At 43.3% G+C, this 14705-nt stretch overlaps 1 protein-coding gene across 1 annotated transcript; it reads right to left on the minus strand.

The window, feature by feature from the left end:
- Positions 1 to 762: 762 nt before the first annotated feature.
- On the minus strand, positions 763 to 8065 carry LOC136612294 (gastrula zinc finger protein XlCGF26.1-like). Its single transcript, XM_066592582.1, has 4 exons — positions 8036 to 8065; positions 4682 to 4805; positions 2437 to 2487; positions 763 to 2330 (listed from the first exon to the last, which is right to left on the minus strand). The coding sequence occupies exons 1-4, from the start codon at positions 8063 to 8065 to the stop codon at positions 763 to 765; spliced, it is 1773 nt and encodes a 590-aa protein (XP_066448679.1).
- Between the last annotated feature and the right edge of the window lie 6640 nt (positions 8066 to 14705).

Below are 14705 nucleotides of genomic sequence, written 5' to 3' on the forward strand. Positions count from 1 at the left end.
CTGCGGCGGCTCCCGAATCTTTCAGGACGAGCGGGGACGTACTCGGATAAAGCACATTACTCGGACGAGTAGTGCTTTACCGAGTACGTTCGCTCATCTCTAATGCTTATGATCATGTTATATCTACATTTGCTAAATATGTGACAGCCACATGAATTGTGTATACGTACTTAGATGTCTACATCGATATTGTGTAATATGCAAATGGACGTATCATTTGTCCTGTCATTGGCTGGCTTGCAAGAGTCACACGACCTGTTAATTCAGAAAAGTAGAGGTCTTTAGTAAGCACCACTAGGCCCATATCATGTGGCCTCATTAACTGTAGGTTTAATTTTTTTCACGTGTTTCTGTGGCACCATAGTTTATTATTTATATAGCAGTTGTAATAGCTATGATGCATAAGCTTTCCCTGTTGTCTACAATTTTGATCTAATGTAATAAAGGATTGATTTTAGTTGCTGGCTCTAGGTCCACGTTTGTCATTTTTGAAAGTAAAGGCTGCGCTTCTTTTCTTACTTACCACAATATATTTTCGTATGGATCCCGGTCACAGTAGACCTGCAGTAACTATAATTTAGGATGTTTGATAGATCAAAGCTATTCCACAAATTAACTCTCTTACTGAGTGTTCAATGTCTCTGAATGCCCTGATATATTAAAACTCTGTCTTCACATTCCCCACATTCCAAATAAGTATAATATGTCTAATGAGTTTTCAAAACTTGATTTCTTTGTAAAATATGCTCCACATCTAGAATATCAAAAAGGCTTCCCCTCCCTGTGGTGACGTCTCTGATGTTTAATAAGATCTAATCTCCGCACATAACCTTTCCCACATTCTGAACACGAAAATGGCTTCTCCCCTGTGTGGGTTCTCTTATGGTTAACAAGAGTTGATTTAACTGTAAAGCATTTCCCACATTCTGGACATGCATACGGCTTCTCTCCTGTGTGACTTCTTTGATGCTCCCTATATTTGACATTAGTAGTGAAGCTTTTCCCACATTCTGAGCATGAAATTTCTCCTGTGTGAATTCTCTGATGTTTGACAAGATCCGATTTTTCTATAAAACATTTCCCACATTCTGAACACAAATATGGCCTCTCTCCTGTGTGAATTCTGATATGTCTAACAAGATCTGATTTACGTGTAAAACTTTTCTCGCATTCGGAACATGAACACAGATTTTCTCTTGTGTGAGTTGTGTCATGTCTACGAAGATCTGATTTATGTGCAAAGCATTTCCCACATTCTGAACATGAAAATGGTTTCTCTCCTGTGTGACTTATCTGATGTTTAACAAGACGTGGTTTAGTTGCAAAACATTTCCCACATTCTGAACATGAAAATGGCTTCTCTCCTCTATGATCTCTCTTATGTCTAGCAAGTTCTGAGTTATCTGCAAAACGTTTCCCACATCTTGAACACAAGTACGGCTTCTCTCCTGTGTGAATTCTGATATGTCTTACAAGATCTGATTTACTTGTAAAACCTTTCCCACATTCTGAACATGAAACTAGATTTTCTCCTGTGTGAATTCTCTGATGTTTAACAAGACGTGGCTTAGTTGCAAAACATTTCCCACATTGTGAACATGAATACAGTTTCTCTCCTGTGTGACTGATTCTTTTTCTAAAACCTGAGTTGCTTGTAAGCGGTTTTCCACATTCACGAAACATTTTCTGACCTGTATTTGTAGTAAAATTATGTGATTGGTCAGGAGAAGGTTCCTTGTGATTAGAGGGATCATAGGATAAATTTGTACTTTCAAGTTTTGGATAAACAATACTGGTAATAACGTTTTCTTCTGAAGAGTGATACATGATATTTTCATCTTCTGTTTTACAATTTAGTGATGACATAAATTTTCCATCAGAGTCCATATTAGCATCATGTGATAGATCTGTCCTATCAAGTTCTGGATGTACGTTAAGCATAATGGGGTTTTCCTCTGAAGAGTGCTGAACAAGGTCTTCATCTTCTACTTTACAATTTAGCGATGAAATTAAATTTCCATCAAAGTTCTTATTGGGATCATATGATATATGTGTCCCATCAAGTTCTGGATGAACATTAAGTGTAATGGGATTTTCTCCTAAAGAGCGCTGCACAATATCTTCTACTTCTTCTTTATAATTTAGTGATGACATGACGTTTCCATCAGAGTTCCTATTGGGATCATATGATAGATCTGTACTGTCGAGTTCTGGATGTACATGGAAGTTAATGAGGTTTTCTCCTAAAAAGTGCGGCATGATATCTTCTTCTTTTACTTTATAATTTAGCAATGACATGAAGTTTCCATCAGAATTCTCACTAGGATTATCTGTTAGGATTAAAATTTGATATTGTAATTTCTTTTTCAAACTACAAATGTGGACAAATTTATAACTGTCCTATTAGGCTGACAAAACAGAGTACCTCCACTTTACCTGGCCACAGGCTTCCTCTAGGTGCTAGCTGAACCTCACAGGACAGAACACCTATACAACAAAAGACAGACCAGGACTGGGAGGAATAAAGAGACAGGAGGAGAGACAGGTTGCGAGAAAACACAGAGGCACAGGTGAAGGCAATAGACAAATGGATGCAAGAAAGGACAGAATGACAAAGCGCAGGACACAGAATGCAAACAGGATAACTTGAACAAACAGGTTCTAAGCTGGAAGCCAGAGAGCAGGTCTGAAACAACATCAACTCTGCAGCACTGATGTGGAGTCCCAGCACAGCTATATAGGAAGGAGATTGGCAAAGAGCCTACAGCTGAGCAGAGAAGCCATAGAGTAATTAACCATAGCAGGTCTGGAAGTAGGTAAGAAAGCTGAGGTTACAGGAAGAGTAGAATGACGCCCATATCTGCCAGCACCAGGGAGAGGGAAGTTAGTCTGAACAGAGGATCTAATAGTTATGAATGTCCATTTATTATACCAAATCTTAATGCCTTCACACAACATTATCAATGTTCATTATTAATATTGTATGTTAGGCTAAGGGCCATACTTCCTTTTCAGACTCATGGCTTTCACAGCCTGGCAGCAGGAGCTCACTATCTCACTAAAGTGGATCAGAAAATGAGCTGCAAAAGACACCGCATTCAGGAACACAGGCATTTTTATGACCTGCAGACACACCTACACAGGTGTCTACTGACTACAGAGCAGAAATAATCATTTTTCTGCTAGAGTTATCCGCATACAATCTGCCCTTAAGTCCCTAAACGGCAGTTTCCAGTACTACATTACTACACCAGCCTAAAAGTATTTAATTCTTGTTCAAAACACATTTTTAGAGAGAAAAAAAAGGCTGCAGGGACTCAAAAAGATTTTACTTTAAACTAAACTCAGAAGTGAATTTAAAATGAATTGGAATATAATATTCTGAAATAATGATAAAGAACAAGATTTGTTTGAGTCTACAAACTCTCCCAAAATAATTCTTGCCTATTTTGAAAGTCTGTACACCAAGTAGAAAATGTAAATAAAAGGACCCCTTAAAAAGAATCCCACCCTTAAAGATTGATTAGTAAGGAATGAACGATCTAGTCTAAAAATGTTTTATAAACACATAAAAAAAAAAGAATAAAATGAACTACCTAAAGAGAATCCCCTTACGCACTACCTCTTTGGCTTCCCCTATACATTAGATAAAATGAATAACTTAAAAAATGTGTGGTAAGTCTTGAAACAGCTCTCTGGTTGACATGGTCACATCAAGCACTAAAACCATGTACCCCTCCTCCTCACATGCTTGCTGCAAACACAGCATCTTTTTGGAAAATATTTTTGCTAGCAGTTGCAGGGATAGGCTAAAGGAAGCAGCACTCTGAAAGCCTATCGACATCCTTAGACTTGAAGGATTGTCCAGGTGCCTTGGTCTTAAACAGGAGTTGTTCTTTTAACTGAGTCTGGAACTAAAGGAAAATTGGTCTGGTTGGCATTTTTTTTTCTTCCCTACATGTTTTAAACTAAGAACAAACTGTTCAAAATGTGTAGGCAACATGGAGCTTTATGTCACCATGGAGTTCACCTGCACAGTGGTGGTATATAAACATCATTTCTTAGTTACCACTAAAAATGTTGCTTATGTCAAGTTCATATAAGTCAGGTAGAGAGTGGAGTCAGGAAAAGTGTGTCCACTTAACCTGTCTAAACACATTGGTCAAGTAAACAGTCAAGTAGTTGAGCAAGTAGTGGGCGAGTCAAGTGGTAGAATGAGTAAAGTAGCTTGACCATTGACCCTTCACCACTCTACAATGAACTCAACTGCCACGATCCGTTATGTAAATGACTAATATAAATACTTACAGGAAAATGGGACGGCGAGTCGAGTACCGACCGTAGTTACTGGACTCAGTTACTTGACTAATGTAAATTAAGCTTTATACTCAACCTGCGTTAGTGAAAAGCCTTAATGTAGGTCACATTGGGTAACAAGCTCTACACATATCAGAATAAGGCACTAGGTTTAGGTTTGTTGTGTAAAAAAAGAAAGGGTTCTTTGAGAAGAGCCTAAATTGGAGAGCTCCTATATTACATGCCATATTCCACAAATGTGTATGCGCTTTACATTGTAGCACTAAGGCCTTTACATGACCGTTATTGCTTCCCTGTGCCCACAGTAAAGGGCAACAAGACCGTTGGAAAAAATAATGTCAATAGTATATCTGTATCTTCTTACCTTGTGATATCGGAGGCTGGTGGTTCTCAATCATGATGTCATTGTAGAGATCCTTGTGTTCTTCTAAATACTCCCACTCCTCCATTGAAAAATGGACAGTGACATCCTGACACCTTATAGGAACCTGACAACACAATGATACTGTCATTACCCAGACACCTCTAGTGCTGTTACTGTATAATTTCCCAATATTCCCAGCAGTGTCACCTCTCCAGTCAGCAGCTCAATGATCTTGTTGGTGAGTTCTAGGATCTTCTGCTCATGTATCGGTAAGTGAGGAGGAGCCTCTGTGATGGGGCTCTGGCTCCTGCTCAGTCTTCCTGACTTATCGAGATGCCTGTTGGGAGTCGCACCGTCAGTCAATGTCTTCTTCACCATTGTGTAATTCTGGGTATGGAGGGAGACATGTAGATAATTGAAGTAGAAAGTGAGAGATTGTGATCTAGTGATACATCTGGCAGCCAAGCGTGCATATTGCAACTCCAATCATTTCAATAAGACTGCTTGAGATAGCAGAGTACAAAGTGCATGGTTATCTCAGGTAGCCCCCTCTCCACTGATCAGGCTTTTATCACCTATCTTTTAGTACTCACAAACCCCCACCTTGATTACCCACCAACAGGGTACTAGAGTCTCCATTGAAGAGTCCAGTTTTCTGCAATAAATTATACTTTTGCTCTGATATTGTCATCGCTTACTCATATCAATGTTACAATCACACAAAGTTTCAGCAGAGCTATGATCCATTTTTGGATGCAGCCCTGCAGCCATTTAGGGCTTGCAGTGAGGATCAAGGAGGGTGGTTACCCAGTAATGATCTGATGTTTTGATGTGGACTATATGCTTTGGTCCTTCTGCAAGCACTGCAGCATAAAAGCACTCATGCGTCAAAGTGCTTAAAGGTTGATGGCTCACATCCCCCTGCCTGCTTCTGGACTTATATTACCCCCTCCTTTTCCTCCTCTAAACTTCTCCCTTTGGTGGGAAAACATATTGGAGAAGTCGCCCCCTTTCTTGGTTAAGGCCAACTTCAAAGTGATGTTGAGTAATGGCACAAAGACAGTTGGTATCACTTCCTCCTCCTCGACAACAACACATCATTGTTCCTGAGGCTGTGTAGCATTTGTTCCAGCAGGCAGGCAAGAAGGATGGTTATACTGATCAGTGTATCATCACAACTAACCATTTTAGTCACTTCCTCAGAGACACGTCTTTGATCTGTAGACACTCCACATGCATCAAATGACCGACCTCCATACAGCATATATATGGCATACATCATCTGTTGCTGGCTTAGACTTTGCAACATGGAATTTCACTATGCAGGCAGGTCACAGATGAGATGATTAGGTGGCAGCCTGGACTGTTGCTGCAACTCTGCCAGGTGAAAAACGGCATAGTGTGAATGCTGAAAGCGTGTGCACAGTCTCCTGGCCTTTTCTAGCACTGGATGTATAATTGGGTAATGGTTAAGCGCTGCAATACCAGGTTCATCACATGAGGCGAGCAAGGTAAATGTGTGAGATTGCTAAGGCGAAGGACTACCAGCAGGTTGGACTCACTGTCACACACAACCTAGCCATAAGTTTTTAGATCAGCATTTCGGTATTTACCATGTGCACCGCTGTATAAAGGCTGGATTTTCTGCCAATGTGGAAGGTGTTGAAAGGTGGTATGAAGAGATGGAGAAAGTGAAGGAGGCATAGGAGGAAGGTCAGGAGGGGACAGACAAGGATGAATGTCCCACAACTCTCGGGAGTACCATGAAATGTGGACCACCCCTTTCGGCTTCATGCCCCACCTGTAGGACAATGACCCAGTGTGCTGTTAAGGATATGTAACACCACTGGCCATGCATGCTGCTCAGGTGAACCCCATCACTGACAGCGTTCTTCAATGCTAGGAATTGTTATCATTCACCTGGGGTTGCAGGGCAGGGATGTTTTTTTGGGCAAATAAATGGTGGTTGTGCGTCTGGTACTGTTGGTTAGCATGGAGCATTTCATTGCTGAAGGCATCTGTGTCCATTAGCCTGAAGGACAGCATTTCCATTACAAGCAACTGTGCAATGCTTGGATTCAGGCTCTGTTCTCATGGATAGTTGGGGCTGTGGGATAGAGGGATGGCTGCTGACCTGGAACACTCTGGAACATGGGGTAGATGTCAATGTCAGTGAAGATGATGATGGCCATTCAACTTCTGCTCTCCGATCCCCACTCTTGGCTGTAGCCTGATCAACAATGGCATAGGAGAGGCCTGAAGTAGCCATGTTACTGCCCCTACACAAAACTGCCTCTCTGTGCTCAGAGGCTACTGCATGAACAGGGAGGGACACGGAGGAAGGGACCACTAAAGAACATAGGACTAGAGACCAGGATGAGGCTGACTCTTTACCCTCTGGAACAGGTGGGCTCTCCAAGGCAGTGTGGGTGGTAGCAGTTCATGTGGTTGTTCATACGAGTTGTGCTGAGATTCTTTTACATTCTTGCCATGTTTTAAATGCTTACCGCAGATCTTACAGATGACCACTCTCTTGTCATCAGCTGCGGTTTCAAAGACACATTTGGTGCAATCATCAAGACACCCTGGCTGCTGATTGGCTGCACACTGACCTCTGAAGCAGGCATTATGGGAAATTCAATTTTCCCATGATTTATTTCAAGAATTGTTTAAACCTTGTTTGATTTTGCAAAAATCGGGATGATTTTACCACCTAGTCGATCAAGATGAGCAACACTACTTCTAGGTGCTTGGTTTCTTTGACAGCCAGTGTATTTGGTGAAGAAAAACATGAGAAGCAATGTCAGAAAATATTACTTTACTGAAAGAGTAGTATATGCTGGAAAGAAACTTCAAGCAAAAGTGGTTGGGAAATCAACAGTAAGTGATAGTAAATCTACCTGGATAAAATATATATCTATACTAACAAAAAATTGAAATAATATAAGAGCAGGCTAGATGGACCATGGGCGCTCCTCCTGTCATCAGTCTTCTATGTGTCTGTATAGATGTCAAAATTAGTGACAAAATTTCAATTCTCGAGGCCAAACTCCGGCTGGGTGATTCTTTTAATTCCTTTCCTCCTCATTACAAGGAGCCTACTTACCATTCTCATCACTCCTACAACATTACTATTAGCTCATTGGTTCCTACCATACAGAACTGACCATATTGGTGGCCAATCTTCACATTTTCTGCTGTCCAGTTCTTTTGTTCTCCCTCACTTGGAAGGTCTGGAAGTCGTTATACAGGACACTGGATTGTTCCTATTACTTCCTATAATGGATTTTCTCTTCCCTTCGTCTGACTTGTTACATAATACAATAAAGATCATAGAAATACAGAAAAGCTTACCTCTCCGGTCAGCAGGTAGATGATCTCCATGGTGAAGTTTAATATTCTTATGGTAACATCATTTCTTTCTTCATCCATCTTTGGTGGGTCATTCAGGAGAAGGACTGCTTTGGATGAGAATACGAGAGAACTGGATAAACAGGAGGGTTCTGGTACTGCCGGCAGTTCGCTGTGCTACGCTGTTTACGCAATTCCTTTTCACTTCTATAAAAGTTAAAGAAAGGGTGTATAACAGCCAATTTAGGTGATTTGGTAATCTCAGGCAGTGGTGGTAAGCCAGAATAAGTAGACCGAGAGTGAGCTGCCCGTCACAGAGCGGGTGTCCACATACTTGGCCCAAAGAGCAACTATCCCTAAATTAATAGGGAGAGAGTCAGGGAAGGGACACGTAGGTGGAAACCTTGGTGATAACCAGTATACAAGGAAAAAAGACCCCGCACTACTGTGCTCATGAGATAGTATAGGTGAAGTAAAGAGGCACACTTACTTCGTAGAGGAGCCCTACTGAAAATAACTGGGTTGCCCTAAATCCAAGGACGTCTTTAAAAAGAAGATCCTGGTAGTCTTCAATTATTTATTGACAGGCATAGGCAACAATGGGAGGAATCAGTAGGGTGCAACGCATTTTGGATCTGCAAGCTCCTTTTTCAAGCACAAAACTGGAAATTCGTTACTGATTAGTTGCTGCCTACTTCACCTATAACATCTCATGAGCACAGTAGCGCTGGGTCTTTTTTCCTTGTATGCTGCAAACAAACATAGTCTGCACATGTGAATGGATACCAAAGATGCCAGCCACAGATAGGTGTGCCACACTATACAAGAGTGCGACCCTACTGGCAATGCAGTGGATTGCCCTGTATCACCACAGTCGGTCACACTGGCTCTCTGCATTCCACTAGGGTCTACGGCAATTGAGCCTGGCCTGCAGTCTATCAGGTGTTGTATTATTAGCTTCCTTTTCAAGCTATAAGGTTATAGCTTAAAGTCATAAAGGCTATAGGCAAAAACATAAAAGCTATAGGCAAAGCCATTAAAGCTTCAGGCAGAGCCATAAGGTTATCACTGGTCAACACTGAAATTGTTACTGACTTAAAAAGGTCCTAATCTGGAGTATCTTGGTGCGCTGAACACAAATATGACCATGAATTTTTTTTAGTGGATCTTGTTTTGAAGATATTTCATATAGTTCATTTTCTGGGTTTCACCGTGTAAATTTATCCTGTAGGACTGTAACAACATCCTTACAGTTTGAGTCAGACAGCAGCCGTGTGCTTACAGGACCTGTGATATCACCATCATGTGATCAGCCTCTGCCTCTGAGCTCATTACGTCACACCTAATCCCCACTATAACCAGTAAACCATGTTAACTCCCACAGTACCAGTGTACATATCAACACTTAATCACTATGGGCCTTGTGTGGCGCAGAGTGACAGCAGAATGCAGTCCTAAGTTCTAACTCACGACCTGAAGGATGCGGTTCAATCCCCAGATGGTTCAGCTCAAGGTTGACTCAGCCATCCATCCTTCCGAGGCCAGTAAAATGAGTACCCAGAATGCCAAATCCTCAGCAGACTGCTGCCAAACGTGCGCATTGGCTCTCTGCTAGTGTTTCATATAGTATGTGAACACTTGTGGCGAGACACCGCGCCTGCAGGCTGCCAACGATTCGACATTCCCTGCTAGGCAGTGAATACTATGTCACTAGTGAAGTAGCGTACAGTGACCTGCAGGAAGCAGAATGCCGCAAATGTTTGTTATGTCACAGGAAGGAGAGGATCCGTCCGGCTTGCAGTGAGGTGACCCGGGTACTGGAGGAGCAGGGGAGGAATAGGTAAGTATTGATTTAAAAAAAAATGCTAGAGCTCCTTTGAGGCAACATTCAATCTCTTATACAGGGTAATTCTTTCAGAAAGCGCTCATTTCTTCCCGCAGCCCCTCTGCTCCTATCAGTGGTGACCGCCCAGAGGAGTGCACACCTGACATCTACCTGATTATGAAAGCACCACAAACCTCCAGGCCAGGTACAACAACCCAGGGAGTACCCCACCACCACTGAAGGGTTCCCCCACAACCACAGGAGAAGTATCCCACGAGGTAGAGAAAGGGACTTCCCTCCAAAACCTCCAGGCAAGATGTAACAACCGAGAGAGTAGACCACCACCACTGAAGGGTTCCCCCACAACTTGGGAGAAGTTTCCCTTATCTCCATAGCCAGGGGAGCACAGCATCCATGGCAGGAGACGAGAGGATGATTGAGGCTGACCTAGGGCTGCAAGTGGAGACTTACATCGGGGACAGGTAACCTCTCATGCCATAGAACTTTGGGAGGGAGGCCCTACAGTCCGCCACCTTTAGAGTTCTTGAAGAATCCGTGAAAAAGCAGAGGAAGCTAAGCAGCAGCTACCCCCTCTAACCTGCCCTATGGACAGCAGACAGGACCCAAGGAGGTTAAGGGTGTGCCCGCCTTTACAGAGATCTGGGAGGTTCTCATTTCCTGTCCGGATGGGAGACGGTCTCTCACTGGTGTGGTCTTGGGCTTAAGGGAAATGATAATGTTCAGTGTTCATATATAGAAAATAAGGACTCATTCACATCTGCGCCCTGCTTCTGTTCCAATTTCTATTCTGGGAGATAAAGAATGGAAGTACGAGAAGTGTCAAATGGACCCGTATGGACCACATTGATTTTAATGGGGTCCGAACAGCGTTTTCCAGTCAAGATAAGTGCGGCTTGTTTCCCTATTTCATGTAAGATTTTATACTGCAGGTTCAGAACTATGCCTACAGCGTAAATGTGAATACAAGCTAAGGGCGCATTCAGACAACCGTATATCAGCTGGGTTTTCACGCCCAGCCGATATACGGCGTCCTTCTCTGCAGGGCGAGGAAGCTGGAAGAGGCGGGAGCAGTGCTCTGAGCTCCCGCCACCTCTCCACCCCCTCCGTGCCCCTCGCCACTGTTAGTAATGGGAGGGGGGTACAGGGCGGAGCTACGCCAGGGAACTTAACTCCACCCTTGTCCCGCCCCCTTCCATTGCAAATAGTGGCGAGGGGCAGAGAGGGGGTGGAGAGGAGGCGGGAGCTCAGTGCACTGCTCCCGTCTCTTCCAGCTTCCTCGCCCTGCAGAGAGGGACACCGTATATCGGCTGGGTGTGAAAACCCAGCTGATATACGGTCGTCTGAATGCGCCCTCTGGGTATTTTTTTTCAGTCCTGAAAAATCATGCAAATTTTTTGTGCAGTTTTCACACAATTCTTTTACATTTTTGTGAATATTTTCACATGATTTTCATATGTTTAGCATCAGATTTTTACGGACATTAATAAAATAATGCATGATGGACTAAATGATGTAAAAATGTCTCTCTCACCAAAAATGCAGCCTCCCACTGAATTAGTACTTTCACACATTGGAAGTCAATTTTCTCCTAATTGCACATGTTAAATGGGTGTTTCCAGACTGTTGGCTAACTCTGTATATATAAAGGACAGGAGAAGTGGTACTGTGCTAGAATATATATATATATATTATACACATATACATACACACATACATACATATATACACACACACACACACACACACACAAATCTATATATATATATATATATATATATATATATATATATATATATATATATATATATATATACACACACACACACATATATATATATATATATATATATATATATATACATACATATATATATATATATATACACATATATATACATACATACATACATACATACATACACACACACACACACACACATATACATATACAGCGCTGTGCAAAAGTTTTCGACCGCTGTGGAAAAAATGCTTTAAAGTAAGGCCGACTGCACACGGGCGGAAATCCTGCGGCGGGATTATCCGCGGGATTTCCGCCACTAAAAGCCTGCATAGGAGTGCATTACAATACGCACTCCTATGCAGACGGCTGCGGTTTGGCCGTGCGAAATGTCACACGGCAAACAAACCGCTGCATGTCCTATTTCTGTGCGGGGCTCGCAGAGCCTCGCACAGAAACGTCACTCACCCGGCCGCCGGCTCCGGTCTGCGCATGCGCCGGCTGCCCAGCAGCCGGCACATGAAAGAGCCGGGGCCGCCAGGCGCGGGTGAGTACGCGCTCCTCCCTGCAGGCGCTGCGGTTGGGTCCCGCGGAGAGAATTCTCGCCGCCGGATCCGACCCGCCCGTCTGCAGGCGGCCTTAGAATACCTTCAATAATAAAAAGTGTTAATAGTTTATTTTTGCCAATTAATAAAATGCAAAGTGAAGGAACAAAAGAGAAACTTAAATCCCACCCATATTTGGTGTGACGGCTCTTTACCTTCACAACAGCTTCAGTTCTTTTAGGCACACTTGCACAAAGTCAGGGATTCTGCAGGATTATACTCAGGTGTATGATCAAACATTTAAACCAAACAGGTGATAATGATCACTATTTTCATATGTTGGTTGAAATACAGTCATCAACTAAAAAAAGAAACAGTTGAGCAGCAGGCTTAAACCGGGGCGAGGAACAGTCAAACTGTGCTAGAAAGGTGAGGTTGTGGAGGACAGTTACATGTGACAAATTATACAACAAGACACAAGATAGTTATACTGCATCAGCAAGGTTTCTCCCAGGAAAAGATTTCAAAGCAGACTGGGGTTCAAGATCGGCTGTTCACACTATTTAGAAGAGGCACAAAGAAATAGCCGACGTTGAGGACTATAAACTCAGTCATCAAAACTTATTGCAGTGGATGAAAAGCACATTGTGCTTACTTCCCTTTGCAATTAAAAGATGTCCTGCAGAACAAGCAGCTAAGAGCTGGAAGGAACCATTAGAACCCTGGTACACCCATCTTCTGTTCGGAGAAGTCTGGTCAGAAGCGGTCTTCACGGAAGAATTATGTCCAAATAGTCACACCTTTCAAGTACAAGAAAGGCTAAGCAACTGAACTATGCATGCAAACATAGGAACTGGGGTGCAGAAAAATGGCAACAGGTGCTCGTGACTAATGAGTCAAAATGTGACATATTTCGCTATAACAATAGGCAGCGTGGTTGCCGAAGGGCTGGAGAGCGGTACAATAATGAGTGTCTGCAGGCAGCAGTGAAGCATGGTGGATAGCAGTACAATAATGAGTGTCTGCAGGCAGCAGTGAAGCATGGTGGAGAGCAGTACAATAATGTGTCTGCAGGCAGCAATGAAGCATGGTGGTGAGCGGTACAATAATGAGTATCTGCAGGCAGCAGTGAAGCATGGTGGAGAGCGGTAAAATAATGAGTATCTGCAGGCAGCAGTGAAGCATGGTGGAGAGCAGTACAATAATGAGTGTCTGCAGGCAGCAGTGAAGCATGGTGGTGAGCGGTACAATAATGAGTATCTGCAGGCAGCAGTGAAGCATGGTGGAGAGCGGTACAATAATGAGTGTCTGCAGGCAGCAGTGAAGCATGGTGGAGAGCAATATAATAATAAGTGTCTACAGGCAGCAGTGAAGCTTGGTGGAGGGCTGTACAATAATGAGTATCTGCAGGCAGCAGGGAAGCATGATGGAGAGCAGTACAATAATGTGTCTGCAGGCAACAGTGAAGCATGGTGGAGAGCAGTACAATAATGAGTGTCTGCAGGCAGCAGGGAAGCATGGGGCAGAGTGGTACAATAATGAGTGTCTGGAGGCAGCAGTGAAGCATGGTGGAGAGTGGTACAATAATGAGTGTCTTCAGGCAGCAGTGAAGCATGGTGGAGAGCAGTATAATAATAAGGGTCTACAGGCAGCAGTGAAGCTTGGTGGAGGGCTGTACAATAATGAGTATCTGCAGGCAGCAGTGAAGCATGGTGGAGAGCGGTACAATAATGAGTGTCTGCAGGCAGCAGTGAAGCATGGTGGAGAGCAGTATAATAATAAGGGTCTACAGGCAGCAGTGAAGCTTGGTGGAGGGCTGTACAATAATGAGTATCTGCAGGCAGCAGGGAAGCATGGTGGAGAGCAGTACAATAATGTGTCTGCAGGCAAGAGTGAAGCATGATGGAGAGCAGTACAATAATGTGTCTGCAGGCAGCAGTGAAGCATGGTGGAGAGTGGTACAATAATGAGTGTTTGCAGGCAGCAATGAAGCATGGTGGTGAGCGGTACAATAATGAGTATCTGCAGGCAGCAGTGAAGCATGGTGGAGAGCGGTAAAATAATGAGTATCTGCAGGCAGCAGTGAAGCATGGTGGAGAGCAGTACAATAATGAGTGTCTGCAGGCAGCAGTGAAGCATGGTGGTGAGCGGTACAATAATGAGTATCTGCAGGCAGCAGTGAAGCATGGTGGAGAGCGGTACAATAATGAGTGTCTGCAGGCAGCAGTGAAGCATGGTGGAGAGCAATATAATAATAAGTGTCTACAGGCAGCAGTGAAGCTTGGTGGAGGGCTGTACAATAATGAGTATCTGCAGGCAGCAGGGAAGCATGATGGAGAGCAGTACAATAATGTGTCTGCAGGCAACAGTGAAGCATGGTGGAGAGCGGTACAATAATGAGTGTCTGCAGGCAGCAGTGAAGCATGGTGGAGAGCGGTACAATAATGAGTATCTGCAGGCAGCAGGGAAGCATGGTGGAGAGCAGTACAATAATGTGTCTGCAGGCAAGAGTGAAGCATGATGGAGAGCGGTACAATAATGAGT

This window comes from Eleutherodactylus coqui, chromosome 1, assembly GCF_035609145.1.
Source record: "Eleutherodactylus coqui strain aEleCoq1 chromosome 1, aEleCoq1.hap1, whole genome shotgun sequence".
NCBI lineage: Eukaryota > Metazoa > Chordata > Amphibia > Anura > Eleutherodactylidae > Eleutherodactylus > Eleutherodactylus coqui.